Source organism: Populus euphratica, unplaced genomic scaffold (genome assembly GCF_000495115.2).
Source record: "Populus euphratica unplaced genomic scaffold, PopEup_1.0 scaffold181.1, whole genome shotgun sequence".
NCBI lineage: Eukaryota > Viridiplantae > Streptophyta > Magnoliopsida > Malpighiales > Salicaceae > Populus > Populus euphratica.
In genome coordinates this window covers 232,051-250,572 of record NW_011499958.1, presented here as the reverse complement: position 1 = coordinate 250,572, position 18,522 = coordinate 232,051, and the positions used below count along the sequence as shown (strand labels likewise).

The following is an 18,522-nucleotide window of genomic DNA, read 5'->3' as shown; positions in this document are numbered from 1 at the left end:
GGCTACTCTGTTTGAACTCCATTGACTCGAAGCTGATTGACCATCATTCAGCGGATCTGACGGGCATACTGGCTACCAGGATTTAGGAATAGGGCCGCAACTGTACTTCAGGTAGACTGAATGAATCAGATGCTCCAAGTTTGGTCTTCTTTCTTGTGTTCCTGTTTATGGCTCGGTTACCCGCATTTCTAAGCCAAGCAGACATGCTTCCATGGCAGGGCATGGTGATAAGGATGTAGTTGTTTTTTAAAATATTTTTTATTTGAAGATATATTAAAATAATATATATATATATATTTTTAATATTGATATGCCAAAACAATTAAAAAACACTAAAAAAAAATTAAAATATTTTTTAGTGAAAAGCATAGATGGACCAACAAGATAAACCGTCTCCACCAATGTTGCTGCGGCTTTTTATTTAAAAATGCAAGATCCTCAGGTTTTTGTTGAATGGAGCTTGAACTGGATTTTTCCAAATCCACTGCGATGACGGTGATTGTGTCAATAACAATAAGGTCTATTCAAGGAGTATTATAGATACGAAACCAATCAATCCTTAATTTGATTCCCTGTCGGAATACCTTTATGATCCGGTTGATAACAACATCCACGCCGAATATTCGATCCTGGCAAGCAACGGGGATCATATCCAACCTGTCTTCCACATGTTTTCTTCTTCACTTGAAAATAATTCGGGGAGGATTTTGACACGTGGTTCTTTAAGGCTCCGAGTTTCAGTCAATTGTCACAATTTAAAAGAATCCAATCGAGATACGAGAATACGGCAAAGGGGCTTATTTTACTATCTTGCAAGCCAGGGAAGGGAAGACAGTCCACAATCCCAAAAAAGAAAATAAAGGAACATAAAAAAAGGAAAGGAAAGAAAGGGTAGAAAAGACATTCAGTTTCAGGCTCCAGCAACCTTTCTAAACACCCGTCCTCCTTTAAAAACGTTGAGTTCTGACATCAAATAGCAATAACCATGGTTTTATTTCCAATAGCAGTAAAGAATCATAATCCAAAACTTAACCAGGAGCTGCGAAATATCAGAAAATTCACAGAGCAATACAACCCCACCCCACCCAGAAATAAAGAAGAAAATGAGAAAGACAAGCTCATGATGAGGAACATGCAAATGGAAAGAATAAGGGTTTCTTTCTACTAAATATATTACAACTACAATACATCAATTGCACATGCACAGAAAATTTGAAAAACAAAACTTGTAATCACCAACCACTCCTGACAAGGTCATCGACGTCTGTGGCGAGAGAAACCAGGGGAACCCATTGCTTGTGAGCCTCTATAGTTTCTTCCAGGGGAATCCATGTAGCTTCTGGGGGAATCCATGGATCCTCTATAGGCATAAGCAGCTTTAGCTGATTCTGGTACCGAGTCCAGGGGAATTGACTCAATAAAACATGCTGTATTAATACGAGTCCTCTCAAGCTCCGATTGAAGCAACTCGGAGCTGCACTGCTCAGCAAGAGCCTAAAATCCAAAAAAAAAATTAGAAGAGTTTAACTGAATGAGCAAAATATAACAGACGGGATGACTAGGGTTCCCACAGTGAGGATCCTATAGTGCCAATTTCCTCGTCTGCATATACACCATTTCCATTGAAATGAAATATAATTGCTCCATTCCTCTTCGCTCTAGAGCTTTTAAAAATCAGCACATTACTTTATCATGCCAAAGCAATCCCAATAAGCATAACAATGCACCCAAATGATTCGGGCAATTTCAAAACTTAACTCTCAAAACACACTGCATAAAAGGTACAACGAAAAATACAGTTCTTACAATGAGGTCATCTGGGGACACAGTCATTCCTTGCAGCCTATCATCTGCAAGTGCATCTTCACTCCCACGAGTTGGTCTACGTTGATGCCCTGGATTTTCGACAGCTTCAGTGACATTCTCAGTGGCTTTCTCCAGCAACACCCCTTGTAAGGCCTTAAGAGACTCCCTTGCATCGGGTGTGAGATAGGGATTTAATATGGTCTCGAAATATTCCAGCTGCCAGAGAAACATGTCAAGGAAACAAATGTTTACCCAGTTGTGCAAGACATGACATCTAGATGAGAAAGCTGCGGCCAGTGGATGAACTAAGCAATTCTAATGCCTATCCTAAAACTGTCACCGAAAAAATAACTCCGACCATCATTTTTTTCTATTTTTATATGCATGTACCAATGCAATTTTTTAGTCCTTTTTCCTTTTGGGATGGGAGGCATTATGGGGCCAGCAAGATGATTATAGATATTATATATTGCGTCTGAATGCATTAGAGGAGGAGAAAAGTTCAACAAATAAAAGCCACAAGGGAACTTGGAAGGAAATATCGTTCATTACACAGCATAAAACTGCAAAAATTATATGGTTTCAAGAGAAAGTTGCTGGATTAAAGAATTTGCCATTGGGAAAAAAACTATGCTTTACCTCAAGCATGAGCTGACAGAAGCCATTTGCATCAAGTGACCGAAGATCCTTGCTTTTGTTTTCATGGAAAAGGCTCAGAAAAGTATCGATAAGACCTTCAACAAGAATACCAAGCGTCTTGTCCAAGAGGGGCTTAGCACCAGCAAAAACCTGAGATAAGCAAATTAATATATCTCAGGATACATTTGATTGGGCAATAACAATGAAGGTTAGTTATCAAGAACAAGACCGTTCCCTAAACCTTATCAAAACAAAATACAGTCCTGGGTACGAAGTACATGATTTCTAAAGCAGTCAACTTGTCATGATTTCATGGAAGGGTAGCCCCTTGACACAGTTGCATTTAAATGAGCAATTTAAAAAAAACCATAAACTCAATTTCAATGATCCAGCTACAAAAATATGAACAATATTGATGCACATATAAAGCATATATACTCCAGGGATAAAGATGATGTACCTCTGAGTGCACAGCTACTAAAGTGTGCAATAACTCCACAGCCGCATCACGTACACCCTGCAAGGGATTAGTATTCCATGTATTGTTGTTACAAAATTGTTATCCCCGGAGCTATTTTGGCAAGCAAAGCGAATAACCAATTATAAAATCCATAAATTCTTACTTTAACTGCAGGTGCTGCTCCCCATTGAACACCAGAGTTCAGCAAATAGTTCATAGCTGCTGTTCTGATCAAATTTGCCTGACAGGAAGACACAAAATTACCTATTTATCAAGCCAAAACAAATGAAAGGACTTGCACTCACATTTGTAGTCAATTCCATAAAAGTACCACCAAACATATATATTTCCACTCTTGGAAGTTCCAAATGCGAATCGTAGTGTTCATTCTTATGGAAATCGGAATGAAAAGCAAGAGATGATTTTTCTCAAAATATGGACAAATGGAAGTTTAAGTCCCATATATTTCAACTGTACCAAGTACTAACCACCTAAAAGGTAACTTGTCCAGCAAAAGGCCCACAGGGAAAAAAAAGTAGGAGATACTCCCAAATCAATTTCCTCACACTAGCATAGCTATGACGTACTCTACTTGTGTTTGTATACTAACTAAATAATAGGTGATTCTGGTCCAGAAAAAGACACAGAGGAAGAGTAAGCTAGAGCTACCTTCTATATCAATATCCTAGCAGCAGCATAGCTACATGTTCTAATCTCTTTGTGCTCGTGTATGAACAAATACTAAATTAAAACCATGCTAAGTTATACCTTTGCAAAAGTATACTGGGCAAGGACCTTCTCTTCCAGTCCAGAGAAGGACATTACAAGATCTTGAATATCACTGCCCTCTTCATCCTTTTCCCTAGATTAGAAAATAAAAGATAGAACCTTCATAATAGAAAGCAACAGCTGGCATAAAAGAATGCATATGCACTTTCAAACATACATGATATTTCTGACTTTTGATGAAGAGAGGAAAAGAGGTCACTACCTGGACTGCAACCAAATGGTTTTATACTTGTTGAACAACTCGTATGAAAGTTCATCTTTGCAAAATCCAATGTTGCTCAACACTAACAGCAATTGTTGATGTGAATCAACAACACTTCCTTGGAGATTAGATGATATTTTTTCTTCTGATTCATGAGAATATCCATTCTGTAAATGCAAACTTTCTTTGCTTGATTTGTTTTGGGCAAGCTCACTCCCAATTTGTTCCAAATGGCCTGGCCAATGAGGGGCACAGACAAAGCATCATAAATTAATAACTGGATTAGTCCTTCTTCCAAATATAAAATTGGAATAAGTTATTCATTTTACCAGCAAAATCTAGGAAACAGTTTAAGAAGGCAAGTCGAACAGATTCTTGAATTTCTTGTAGCAGAGCAAACATATCTTCTGACCTTCCAGCCTCACTCCTTAAGGATTGAATCATTCTGAAAAGAAATATTCCCAAGAGCCAAAGACAATTCAAAAGACGTATATTAAGAACACAAGATAGTTTAAAGAGCGGAGCATTCAAAAGTCTTAATCCTATATATATCCTCATAAAAAAAAAAGGAAAAGCAAGAATTCAGAGAGGCAGAGGCAGAAGCAGAAGGTACTTATTAGCATGAATTACAATAAATATGATTGATAGACAATGTGGCTCTCACACCCAAAACATGTTACCACTGTCCACAATTTACAGGATTTCAGCAATCAAGCTCTGCAAAAGGTTTAAACCATTTTTCAACTTTTATCTAGCAATAAAATAGTGCGAAACACCTACATAAAAAATATGACATGATACACGAGACGTTCTTAACTCCAAACCTTACATTGAGGCTATTGGCAAGCTCCATAAGTTTCTGCTAGCCTATGAATCAATTCCAAAGGCAATAACTAATTCTTTGTAAAGGTAAGCTCTCACGACTTACTGACTGATTTGATCCATAGCAGAGGCAATAACTGAGCGGAATGCTAGAGGCAAGAAAGAAATTGTGTAAGGAGATTTATTCCTTTCAAGAATAGATACTGGAATCCAAGTTTCTTCTTTTGATATCTCTTCTGTCATTGCCCTCATCCAAGAGCAAAGCCTAATTATGTAAATCTTTGTAATCTCTGCCTGAAGGGTTCTAAGTGCCATCACTGTCACAAAAAGATGAAACACTCAGAATTTGGAAACTGAAGAAATGATGGTTAATGGAAGAGATTACACACCAGCAGTAGGTGGAGCTGATTCTTTCACTTCAAAAGCTTGGCAGGCTTTAGATATTTCCTTTATAGCATCACTCATATAAGACTGGAGAATGTTTGATTCCTCAAGATCATGAAATGTGTTATGGACCTGCAATAGAAGGAAAGACATTTGAAATGACCTGCCAAACTAACTGTCTAAATTGACAAAATCAAGAAAAAGGTCAAAATTGCCAGGCAGATGCATTATCAATGCCTCATTTGATTATCTGCCAAAGATAATTTCAGTAGTATCATTAAAACACAGGTCATAAAACTTTCAAAAATAAAGTCTTTCCAGCAAACCAAGGTTATCAAAACCTGACCAGACTTGCTTAAAACATGATCATCTGGGAACACGTCTGGATACAGGCAAACAGCCTCACTGACCCCTCAAACCCAGAGGTGATCAGGCACATGCCCAACTGGGAACACCTCTGGAGACAGGCATACAGCCCAACTGACCCCTCAAACCCAGATGTGGTCAGGCACATTGAAGAACCAGTTAACCTGATTGAAAAAGACACAACAGGCCGTGATCTGGTTAAAGATTGATAAGTGATCTGTTTGTGAAGTTACAGTTTGGATTAACTATTAAAAGTTTCTCCACTTATACCCCTCATTGATTGCACTTCGATCCTCAGTTCCCTCTAAAAGCTTAAGAAGCTCTCTCTGTTTTTTCCTTCTAATTTTATAGAACATTCACTATATTTATACATTTTACTTAGCAATCCTGATTTAAGTTCAGTTGAGCCTTCAATCTTAATCTGCTCCCTTCTCAAATTCCATAGCTGGGACAAATTTGAAACCTTGCTTCCATCAGATTAGAAAAACAAATGACTTCCATAAAACACAAACCACTTCTATCTGAATTAAAAAGGTTTAAAGAAACAACATCCAACCATAAATTAAATGAATGCATGATGCATACTCACCTTAGTTTCATATGCAGATATGGTACCTCGTATCATACCAGCAACTTCATCAAGAGAATGAGCAGAGTACCTCCCATCTCCCACCTTTTCCTCGCTTTTAGTTGCTGAAGCATTAACATTTGATTCAGCAGAAACTTGGGAAGACTGGAAAAGCAAGATCCACAAGATCAAAACCAAGGCTGAAATTAACTTTTAAAGAAGAAACGAACAGATCTTCATATGATATCAGAATTGGCTTTAAAAGATAGAAAAACCAGCACAATTATTTTAATGCATGGCTTGGAGAAGAGGTTGCCACTGCATTTATCAAGGCTAAGAGATAACAAAATTATCATTTTGCTCCTTTGTTTTAAATTTTCAAGAGCTTCAAAGCCAAGCAATTCCAATAGGAGGGGGATGCCAGTACTAAGAGATAACAAAATTATCATTTTGCTCCTTTGTTTTACATTTTCAAGAGCTTCAAAGCCAAGCAATTCCAATAGGAGGGGGAGGCCAGTGCCTGCATCTTAGCAACAAAACCACTATTGTCTTAGTAGCAGTAGAATTATTAGATTCTGCTTCATGTCTTCTTTCTTACTTTCCCTGAGCATAGGCACTCTTGTTGTGTTAGAGGGACTTGAACCCTTGCAATTTATAACGTTCATGGATTTTTCTTAACTATAAATTTCTTTGTTGCCAAATATTGCTTATTTTGGTGTTTATCAATGGTGCTATACAATACATGCAAAGGGTCCTGTACCCATGTTTCAAAATTTCCTTACTAAGCTTGAAAAAGATAAAACATAAATTTCTCAAATAAAACATCAAATGACATTTGACTTCGGATTGGATTTACATATGGGTAAAAGAAATCAAGGTTGTCAAGGAAGAATACTATAATGGTGTAATGTTCAGGGAGACTCTAAAAGAAGGCTACTTTCTGTTTAGAGTGACTCCTCAATGTCATCTGATTATTATAATTTCTTGATATAACATCGATGCTACAACATAAATTGCTGCTATTAATGGTGGATCTGCACACGCTGAATATAAGGTTGCAAAGAGCCTATCGACACTGTCAAGGACTATATGTCATAACCAAAATTATTAAACCAAATATTGGCTTCTTCAGCTTCTCCCTGTCCATACAGATGGCCAGTAGATGGTACATTAGAATATCTAAATCGATTCTTCATGATAATGGTACCGAAAAAAGTACATAAAACTGAGAGATATTAAAAGTAAAAGCATAGACGGTAGAATGTAAGTGTCAGCATGAAACAGATGTCATAAAGCTCAATGTTCCATTTTTTTATTAATTTTAAAAAGCATTAATCAAAGACAATTAAAGTCCATGGATACAAGTTCTTATCTAAGAATAAAGACAATATCCAAAATACCTTTGCAAATTTCCCACTGAAAACAGACAGAGAAACTTTCCAGAAGGCTGGTATGTGATGTGTAAGCACAGCAGTCAACCTTCTGATGTACTTTCCTCTAAGAGCATCAACTTCTTCACCACTCAAATCTACTGGCTGGAAATCTACTGGTGGAGGGATGTTCCCAAGCGTAAGATAGTGGTCATCATCTGACTGCCAGTAATAAGAGATAATACAAAGTAAAATCATTGTTCAGCACCAACCCACGGGTTACATGATACACAAATGTAACAGAATAATTTCTGATGAATGCACATACAGATTGATTCAGATTTTGTTGAATTTGCCTCCACTTTGCATCAGAAAGAGCTCTTTCACGCATCTCATTATGCAAGGTTTCCATTCTTGCTTCATGATCTAAGGTGCACTTCTCAAGCAATCCACGAATTCGGTGATTCTGCCAGAGGGACAAAGCTTGAGAATCCATAAATTGGCCTTTCAATTGAGTTTAAATTAGAAGTTACAAAACCTGTATATTTCAGTTAATCGGACTTTTCAATTACATGCATTGCATGTCATATGAAGACTAGTTTATGGATTCACTGACCTGCACATTCAAATAATGCCACACGGGATCGGACTCAGGTTCCAGCTCCAACAACAGCCTCACTGTGTTTTCAAGCTAAATAAACAAGACAAATACTTCAGTAACCACAAAAATAAAATAAGAATAATTAATTTCATGCAACCAGAAGTTCCACTCGGGCACAGCATGGTCGGTTTACTGGTTATGCATAACCAGACCAGACATACCACCCAACCATGTACATTGGTATCCACAGCTAAGGCAGCATGTCTGCTTGAGTTGTTTCACTTAAATGAATTTCTATTAAAGCACATATAGTACAGCCCGTAAGCTTAGTGTTGAAGGGTGTGATCATCACTGTGTTGATCATCACTGTGTACTAGATTATAACGTTATCTGCTATTGCACAATGGTTTTTCCAATATATGATTGTTACCATGATGAGCCACCAAAGCAAACAAACTATCCAGAATATAATTATTTATAATTATACTTTTCCTCTACTCGAACCGATAAACAAACCACAAACCATGATCTTATGCACCGATATGAAAAGGTTTATATTAGTGGGTAATCCCATTACCATATTACTGTATCAATAAACTAGAACAAGCAAAGCCTTGGAGCAATGTTGATTTAATTTCCTGTACAAAAGATGACTTTGCACTTTAAAGTTAGTAACCTTACATTTGTAAGATCTATTTGTGGATCTTCCATAGACTTGTAAAGTGTTCCTTTGAACTCATTCATCACCTTTTCAACCTCTTCTAGAACACGTTTTAGTATGTTCACCTGAAATTGACATAAAACAGCAAGAATTTGTAAGGGAAAAAAAAGCAAGAAGGAACAGAACAATGTTCTATAACTGATTCAAAAGAATAGGGACATTCAGACATTGTTTTAAAGATGTTCTGTCAAAAAACACATGCTATGGGAATTACCTGTATCTAAGATCTTTAGAAGATGCAAAATAGAACTATACAAGGACATAATTAGATATAATGGAGTAAGGTACTGTTATTGATGTGAAAAATCAACAGGAGAGGACATTTCATGTTTAAACATGGATGTCAACAACAGTCCCACCAATTCATTTCATTTCCTCACCCAGAAGATGCTCAACCTTATAGACCCTATCCCACAAAAAGGACCTCCCAAAACTAAGGCCACAGCTCTATATCAGATAGTTCTTACAGTTTATCAAGCAGATCAAATGATGAAATGATTAAGCCCAAGAATATTCATTCATCTTTCACAAATGACCAAAACTTCCTGATTTTGCTTCATAGTTGTTCATAACAAATCAATTTTGGAACGAAATGCAGCATGAAGATTATGGCTGAGGATGACTTTGCTCTACCATACCAAATGGGAAAATACAATGACTGGCAATTGCAAGAGGAGTGTATGATGATCAATGCATCAACAATAATTGAGATTACGTGTGTCAAACTAGATATAAATGGTAGAACATGCTCCATAACAGAAGTCTTTTAACAGTAAAGCTTTCAGCATTACCATAAATCAGAAGAACAATAAACATGTACAAGAAAAGTTCAACAGTAAAACCCTTGAAGCCTAAAGATTATACTTTGATGCATCTGCCTCAACCAAACAATGTAACAGTAAATTAACTCTTGATTCTTGCATACATGAGAGGGTAGAGCAATTGACTTCGCCTTCTTGTATTCCCGAACTGCTAGGTCATATTCACCCTTACCAATACTTCCACGAATTGTACTAGGCAAGTTAAAAAGTGTTCGAAATCTCTGAAGCATTCCTTGCACAGATCTTATCTTCTCAGCTTGGGCCTAGTTTTAGAAACAAAACAAGCTAAGTGACCTGTGATGCATCAAAAGGTATCAAGTTCAACCAAGTTATAAATGTTATTTCTCACAAACCTGTCTCTCAAATAGAGGCTCAAAAGCACGATTAGCAAGTGAGCTTACTCCTTGCATGCAGTTATACAGGTGAGAAGTCCCAGAACCTTCAGGGTCTTCTTCAATCCGTCTCAATTTTGATTCTATATCTGTAAATGAATTAACGATTCCAACATCAATATCAATACAACACTCAGCATATCATTACAGGTTACAACTCCAATAACCTTGCATAGCAAAAACCATGCCCACTGCAAGCTGGGTGTAAACAAAAAATCTGCAGCTCACTTGACATGCTTAAGAGTAAATCTAGCAAGCAATGCAACATGATGATTGCATACCATCAATTGTAGTCTTGCAAGAGACAAAGCAGTCAAAATTGTCTTTAACCAACTGCTTTCTCTGTTGAGTCCGTCCTTTGAGATCAGTTTTTAAAGCAAGCGCACCAGCCTCCAACTCTGCTGCACTTGTATCTTGATGTATTCGGGATAGGAATAGCTTTGCATCAAAGTTTTCAGAGAAATATAACAACTTCTCTGCAAATATAAACATTAAAAAGATGTAGCCGGACATCATAACCACTAAAATAAATAGCCTCAAAAATAAACATCTATTGCTGCCTTGTGAATTAAATCTATCAAGTTCTCAAAAAGGCTTATGCATAATTTATAGCAAAAATTTTGTGGAAGACAAAAAGGCAAGCAGCTAATACACCCATTGATTATTTTGATAGGAATATCACTGCTGAAGGATAAATTCTATCAACGAAACTCTAAGGATCTTAAGACCTTGCCCCTTCTCTCATGGCTTTGAGAATTTCATTTCATTTATTGATTGCTGATGGGTGGAAAACATGAAGATCAGCGCTGAATTTAAATAACTTTCTTACAATTGCTAGTTTTGTTGAGCGAATAGCCCTAATTTAACAAGTATTTATGATTATCCCTTTTAGCATTACACATAAGAGCACCCGTTTAATATGCAGACTTAATGGCTGTGCTCTAATTTAAAGAGTATTCAGCTCTTGATGATAGTACATGATACTATAATGAGAGAACAAATTATTTGGTGATGCGGAAATGTATATTATTGAGAGCAATGATGTGTAGTTATATAAAACGAACCAAATAGGTAAGATGAATGGAGGAAAAGTGAGAGAAAGGGAAAAGAGGAATACCACGAAGGATATTGTCCAAGTGATCTCTATCAGATTTTGATGGAGAGCTTTCTGATGAATCAGTGATCAACCTTAATGATTTGTTATCTATAATCCTGTAAGTTCACAACAAACTCAGGATAACACTTAGCATAAGTGACTTTGAAAGGTAAAATATAAAGGAAACCTATACTTCAGTCTCCTAAAGGATAAGATTTTATAGTTCTATGTTTGAAAGGGAATCTATTAGCATTTCCACTTTTGAAATATCATAAACTCCTGTTCTTCAAGCTTTGACAAATGTCTAGAAATTTGGAATCCTCAAAATAATCAACTAGCGCAATCCATGAGCCAAAACAAGCCTCAGAAACTGAAAAATGTTGCTTATCAATGAAAATTGCATGCGAGGAGCTTACCCTAATCCAAGTGGATCAATGCATTCCATGCCACGGGGAAATGATTGCAGAGTGTTGAGCCCCTTTCTAGCCAATGCTGAAGGCTTCCGCTCAAACTTTTGAGCCACTGGTGCAGTTCTCGACTCTCGCATGTCACGAACCCTACGAGCAAGCTGTCATAAGAGCACAGCTTCAGCACCTTCAATAAACTAACCATTTTAAACTAAATTTCACATATTATGATTCTTCCTGCATCATCAGTAATGCCTAACATATCATTCTCCAAAACAAAGAATCAACTCAACACTGCATAATTACCAAGGGTTTCTATAATCATTCACATCTATGATTCAGAATATAGATACATTGATAAAAATTGAAGAGATTTCTGTGTATACCTCAGCTTCGTCAACTCTTTTCCAACAATCAGGCTCTTCGCCATCCCACCCTCTCTCCTCCTCCCTCCCTCCGGCACCGCGTCCACCTCTCCCTCTCGCTGCCGCACCTCCTCCACCACCACGGTCCTTACTAACCTCCTCATCACCGCTCGATATGCTCAGCATTTCCACCTCCGAATCATCGTCATCTTCCACTACTATCCTATTCTTCGTCTGATTCGCCATGTTCTTCGTCGGCGCCGGCCTCTGCGGGGGAGGCGGTTGCCTTGGCTGCTGGACGAAATTGACAACCGGCTTGCGCTGATTCGACGGCGGGCGCTGGTAGTTGAGATCGCGTTGAGATTGTTCCTTTAATGCCATCTGGAGAAGCTCGTCTTCATCGTCGCTATCGCTTGACATTTTCGTAATTTAATGGAGTTCGAGGGGTTTTTTGTTTTTCGTTTGGGGATAGATCTGGTCTGCTATGGCTGATTATTTGGTATTAATTGAACGTTCGAGGGGGAGAGAGAAGGAGAAGAGGAGAATATATCTGGTGTAGTTTACGGCTTGGTATGAGTGAGTGGGTTTTAAGACAAGTGGCGCTTAAGAAAGAAAGGTGCGTAGGAGGACCGTTTCTATTAGGTCGCTCTTTTTCTTTCCTTCTTTTTGGTTTTCTATAATTGTAAATGATTAACTAAAATTATTTAATTTTTTTAATGCATTTTTTTCATTTTTTCATTTTTTAAGCGTGGAGTTATGATGATGGTTAAAAGTTTGTTAGGAAAGGATAGCTCTTTTGGAGGGAGTAATTGTGATCATGTAAACATTTTTATTTATCCTTTTCTTTTCCTCTGTGCGCTACGCGTAGGGGAAGAGAATGAGAAAATTTAAAGTGCCGACAGTAAACTTCTAGACGTTCGAGCTCGCAAGTAAACATTGTTGTTGCTAGGAAAATTCAAAGAAAAGGTTTGCTTTTTCGACGAGCTTTTGTAATCGCGAATATGGTGTTTGGAAGACTCAGAATATTTGTAGTTTAAAATGTTTTTTTATTTTAAAATTTATTAAAATGATATTTTTTATTTTTAATATTAATAAAATGATTTGAAAACATAAAAAAATTAATTTTAAATAAAAAATTAACTTTTTTTAAAAATATGGTGTGAACCGTTTCCCGAACACTGCTTTCCTTTATAAATCTTTTTATCCCGCAATAAGCATTGTCATGCATTGAACATGGAAAAGAACTCATGTAGTGCGGTTTGCTCGACCAAACGTCAAGAAAAAGGGTTTAAAATTAGCATGATTGCAGATTTTTGTCATCATAGAAACGAATGTGAAACAGATAACTTTGGAAAGATGAGATAACATATAAAAAAGACTAATCAAATGAACCATGCGGTGCTAGCAAAGGGCCCATTGCATGATGCGCCACATGGCATCTGGAGTATTTGAAACTTTGAATTAGAAAATGATAAGAAACACTCGTGGAAGCACAAACAGGAAAAAAACAAACAATTGCCGCGGAAGTAAAGCGAAATCACTCCGTGCCATTTCCGTGTGCGTGCCATGATGTATTTGTTGCTCCCTGTTCCTGTGGACAGCGGCACTCCCTTGCGAAGCTGGAAAGCTTCTCTAAAAATGCACACTTCAGAGCGTGCTTATGCGCACTTGCTGCCCAAGACAAACAAGTTGCATGCAACATTTTCCCGCATGGAGAAATTAATGAATCTAGCTTCCTATGTGGTCATGATGTATTAATCTTGTATACTCACATCCGTCCTTATTTTTCCAGTATCAGCCGAAAGGTTTGTTTATCCCATTAATGAACACACATCAGAAGAAATGAAAACGCTTTATCTGATGAAATAGATTATCAGAAACAGGTCAAATGCCCATAGAACAATTAAAGGCTACGAAAATATTATAAGTACTATAATACAAGTAATAACAAATAACCCCCTTCGGAATTTCGAGAGCATTCTGGCATGGAAGTCAACTTGGCCACGGACTGGTGCAGCGCGATACCAAATATAGCCACAGTACGTATAGGTGTTTACTCTTTCTTCTCTTCAGCATTATAGAGTGCTTTGATTTCCTCGATGTCATCATAGCTGCCAAGAAATATAGGAGAGCGCTCATGTATCTTCGTTGGAACTAAATCCAGTGCCTGCCGAGGAAAATGATTACATCAGACGCTATAGAAAAGGAACTTCAATCACCCCGGTCATTCTTTTTTTTTCCCAATTACTATTAACTAACTTTTTTTCTTTTTGTTTTTTATTAGAATGGCACAAGCTAACTTGGATCGTGCTACTGCATATTAACATATGAAATTAATATATTACCATTTCCATGCAGCTTCAACTATAAACTACCATGTAACCTATACAAGTTCAAAAAACAATGTATCCAATTTAGAGCAATATAATTAATTTAGTCTGTGGTCCCTTTACATGAGGGCAGGACAAACAAGCAAGGAAACAGCTTGATAACTTTAAATAGAAGCACATCGTCGTGGTGGTGGTGACGCACATTGAATACTAAGTTTTCATAAATCTGAGTAGCGAAACAGCTCAACAACAAAAACAACGAAGTCAGTACCCGTTGCTTGCCAGTAAAAGCCTGCCCTCCTGCTTGTTCCATCAAAAAGGACATTGGGAAGACTTCATATAGAACACTAGTTTACACAAATATATCCACAATGAATCCCAAATTAGAACAGGTAGAGACGAAAGGAAATTATACCAGAGGCTTCATCAAACATTTTAGGAGAAATACCAGCACCAAGAGTGCATAAACGTACCGCAGTTTCCCATTGGGGCTTTTCTTATCTGCAGGGTACAAAAATATACCCCCATAAAGTAATGTGCGATGGACATCAGCTACCATGCTGTGTATCATACGAAAATGTCATAAAAAACTATGGATCTCAAATTGAAGACAGCAAAGCCATATGAAAAGAGACAGATATTGTCGGTTTTCTATATGCAGAAAATAATCACACTGGAATATTTGATTTCATGATGAACAGTAGTAGTCGTCAACTGAGTATCAATACTCCTGTAAAAATAAACTGGAATATATGACCCAAATAATGAATTGTTCACGAAGTAATTCAAGTAACAAAATAATTAGTTAGTTGGAGTTGAGGCTTTGCTAATAAAAACCTTCGATATGCTAACTTTTGACTGCATCCAAACAGAACGATGAAATGGGTGATGTTCTCGGAAGCTAGATACAATAATCTGAAGAGAGGCTGGAGCACTGAGGGGGGGGGGGGGCCCCCCAGCCATAACCTAAATACAGAGACTACAATATTTTCTAACTTCAATCCTGTTCCTTACAACTTTGAATGCACTAGAATGGGATGAAATTCAGATTCGGGTTGGACTGAAAAGATTTCTAGGTAGAAAGGCATGTGATTCGTTTTACTTATATTTTTCGTTTAACAATCAAGTGTGTATTTTGTTGGGAGTAGATAGCCTCAAAAGGTAACTGCAGTAATTAAATGACAATGACTGATCAAAAGAACATAAAATTGTAGTTGCTAGAAAGAGAATCAAGCATACCTTCCAACGTATCTTAAAGATTTTGCTGAGGATCCATCCTTGGGGAACTTGCATTTTTCAACATACCTAGAGTTGTAAAATACCGGTAAACAACAGCAAATAATCACCGGAAATGTAATCGATGATCATAATGAATACTACATACTTGGCTGTTGGACCATCCCAATTAATTGCATTTCCTTCATTCACTGAATAAATCTTTCCTTTCTTTGGAATCTGTCCAGAAAGAAATGTTAGAAACAAATACCTCCATAATAAACCGAATCGGTGTTATTTTAAATAGCAGTTTTCTACTATTTAAAAAGAAGATATACGGTAGCAGCCTCTAAAGAATTAACGTTTGGCTGTTATTTCACGATGGAGATAGTTCCTTGAAAGTACAAAGATAGAAACAAAAAAATAAATTTATTTCTGAATAATTTTGAAGTTGATTTTTTTATTTTCCAAAACAAGAGATCATATTTTAAAAAATAATATTTATAAATAAAAATTATTATTATAATAATTTTAAAATTTATGATAAATTTACATGAGACAGATTCGGGCCACGAGTTAGCCCAATAAAAAATTAAAAAAAAATAAAGCAATCTTGTTTTGATAAAAATAAAAAATTTAAAAAATTTAGGTTTTTTTAACTTTTATTTTATCCCAGGTGTGTGAATTGACTTGGATTTTTTACTTAATTAGCTAAGGTGGCCTTTTTAAAAAAAAAAAAAACTTGAACTAGTTTAGGCTGTAAGTCAAATTATTGCATTGGTCTACATTTTATAAATAGAGTTATTATACATTATAAACTAAAAAAAATTAATTATTTTTTTAAAATATATAAATTTAATTGTAATACATATTAAAAATAAAGTAAATGTTTTTATATTTTATTTTATTTTGTATATTATAATCAAACAGGATATAAAAATAATATGTTTATTTTATATACTGTAATCGAATATAATTTTATTTTCATCTCTTATCTTGTATTTTTTATCTTCATTATCTCTACCTCTTTTATCTTTTATTCTAAAACCGTAATCAAACACAAGCTAAACATCCACTTAACCGCAGCCTGCAGTTTTGGTTAAGGATAAACATGCGGTTCTTGCAATTAAAGAGGATGGATTGAACTCCTGGTATGTGCAGCTAACTACAGCACGTAATCACACAATTAAACTGATCGCAATTCCGCAATTTAATGATGAAAACAGGATTTACCTTTATATCAGGGTGAGTAAGTATGAACTCCCCAAGGGATGGATCCAGGGTGAAACCGTTAACACCAGATCCGGTGCTCAAAACAAGCTGCCAAATCATACGATGATTAATCAGTAGATGACATATCAAAGTGCAAGTCATGGTGGCAGACAAAGAACCCCGTGAACCATCATCATCATACCCTAATCAAAAGAATTCAAATTTCTAATTATACATAAAGAAACCTCTCAAATCAATAAGGTGATGTAAAGGGATATACGACCTGTCGTCTTGAAAACCCCAAATGACATTTAAGAAAAAAACAAAAAAGAAAAGAAGAAGAAGAAGAAGAAGAGCCTTTTAACCATACGAAAGCTGATTTATCATACCATTCAAGAGCTTCCATACATGCAATAGCCGGCTGCAAGCATGTTCTTCCCAGGTTGCAACACATCATTTAGAGTTGGTTCATGGCCATCTTTCACCATGTAAATCCCAAAAATCTAGATGAAGGAGAAGGCATTCAATATATAACTGCAATATCCAATTATTCTGTAACAACAATCACTCTTCATCTTGTCAGTTAAGTATTTGAATTTAAAAAATAGAACAATGTCATGTTTCAGAATTAGACATGATACCGTTCCAATAGAAACACCACAATCAATGTTGGAGGATCCATCCAATGGATCAAATACAACACAGTACCTGCTCATATATCAAAACCGATACCGTGTGTTAGTCTAACAATCCAAAACAGAACCGGCTGTAACAAATAGCGAAGAAAGGAGAATAGTTGCAGATACCTTCCTCGCCTTGAAGGCTCCACAAATGTTGCTTCATCATCTTCTTCCGAGACAAGGATGCACTGCCCCAAGATCCAAAATCTTACACAAATTCCAACAAATTCAGTTCATAGCTACAAATAGATTACCCCATTACTTATTGTTCGGCCACTGCTTACTAGGGCCTTAATGAACATTTCATTTGACAGAACATCAAGCTTCTTTTGCTCTTCACCCTTTTTCCAAAAAAGTGAAATATGATCGAATTAGCCATTGTATTTATATAACAACAAATAGCTTGGAGTTTGGACCCGGTCCTTAACAACTTGCCTGAACATTGGTCTCCCCAGCAAGTCCAATAAGTTTGGCTAGCCCCGCCTGCATGAGTAAAAAATTGGAGATGAATAAATCTTACTTATAGGACCTATAAATTCATAGACAAGCATTTCATTTTTTATTCAATAATTTATTCAGCCACCACGGGTGATAGAATTGTTTTTTTTTTTAAAAAAAAAAAAGATTTTGATTCTGATTCCAGATAAAACTCAAATTTTACTTCCATTTAAAAAATTAAATCCACTTACTGGTATTGGTAGGGGCGCAGAATCAGAAGAAAAGGAATTCTCGTTTCATTTCATTTCCAATTCGCCGGCGATCAAAGGTGGCTAAAGAAGAAGTCACGTTTACGTGTTCAGTTAAAAAGAATCGAACACGCTGAAAGGGACCTACCTTATTAACAGCAGAGCAAACGAACTTGCAGCCAAGAACAATGTGATTGAGCAAAATAGAGAAATCACCAAGAGACTCAGGATACTTTGATTGCTCGTTCAACACGAACCTCGTTATGGTCATCAAATCCGTTCTATAAGCATCTGCTGAGTGATCCATCTCTCTGTCTCTCTACTTATATTTCTCTCTCTAAAACTTGAACAAACCCGTCTTTTATTATAGTTCGAGGGGGATAATATATACCTGTGCGAGTGCATGTGAGGCGAGGAGATAAACATGAGAGCGAGGAGAGTGAGGGGACTGGGATGGGGCTATCTGGAGTAAGCGGAAGTTTCGGATGACACGTGGAGACAGGAGCGTGAGGGACTTAGGTGTGTGGCCGTCACCGCAGATAACACCTTTCGTCATCTATCTCTGATTTCGACGGTTATGAGGTTTTTGT

The 18,522-nt window shown here is 36.7% G+C and overlaps 1 protein-coding gene and 1 pseudogene across 1 annotated transcript; both read right to left on the bottom strand.

Annotated features, from left to right (window-relative positions):
- Positions 1 to 969: 969 nt before the first annotated feature.
- LOC105138466 (exocyst complex component SEC5B-like) lies at positions 970 to 12,454 on the bottom strand. Its single transcript, XM_011044545.1, has 21 exons — positions 11,831 to 12,454; positions 11,454 to 11,605; positions 11,059 to 11,153; positions 10,223 to 10,417; positions 9,903 to 10,030; positions 9,654 to 9,812; positions 8,689 to 8,793; positions 8,023 to 8,097; positions 7,735 to 7,872; positions 7,437 to 7,628; positions 6,058 to 6,201; positions 5,108 to 5,234; positions 4,825 to 5,035; positions 4,226 to 4,341; positions 3,897 to 4,131; positions 3,674 to 3,767; positions 3,069 to 3,146; positions 2,906 to 2,962; positions 2,446 to 2,595; positions 1,807 to 2,022; positions 970 to 1,494 (listed from the first exon to the last, which is right to left on the bottom strand). Exons 1-21 carry the CDS (start codon positions 12,227 to 12,229, stop codon positions 1,255 to 1,257), a joined length of 3,306 nt encoding a protein of 1,101 aa, XP_011042847.1. The 5' UTR covers positions 12,230 to 12,454; the 3' UTR covers positions 970 to 1,254.
- Positions 12,455 to 13,648: 1,194 nt separating this feature from the next.
- LOC105138465 (fructose-1,6-bisphosphatase, cytosolic-like) lies at positions 13,649 to 18,518 on the bottom strand (annotated as a pseudogene).
- Between the last annotated feature and the right edge of the window lie 4 nt (positions 18,519 to 18,522).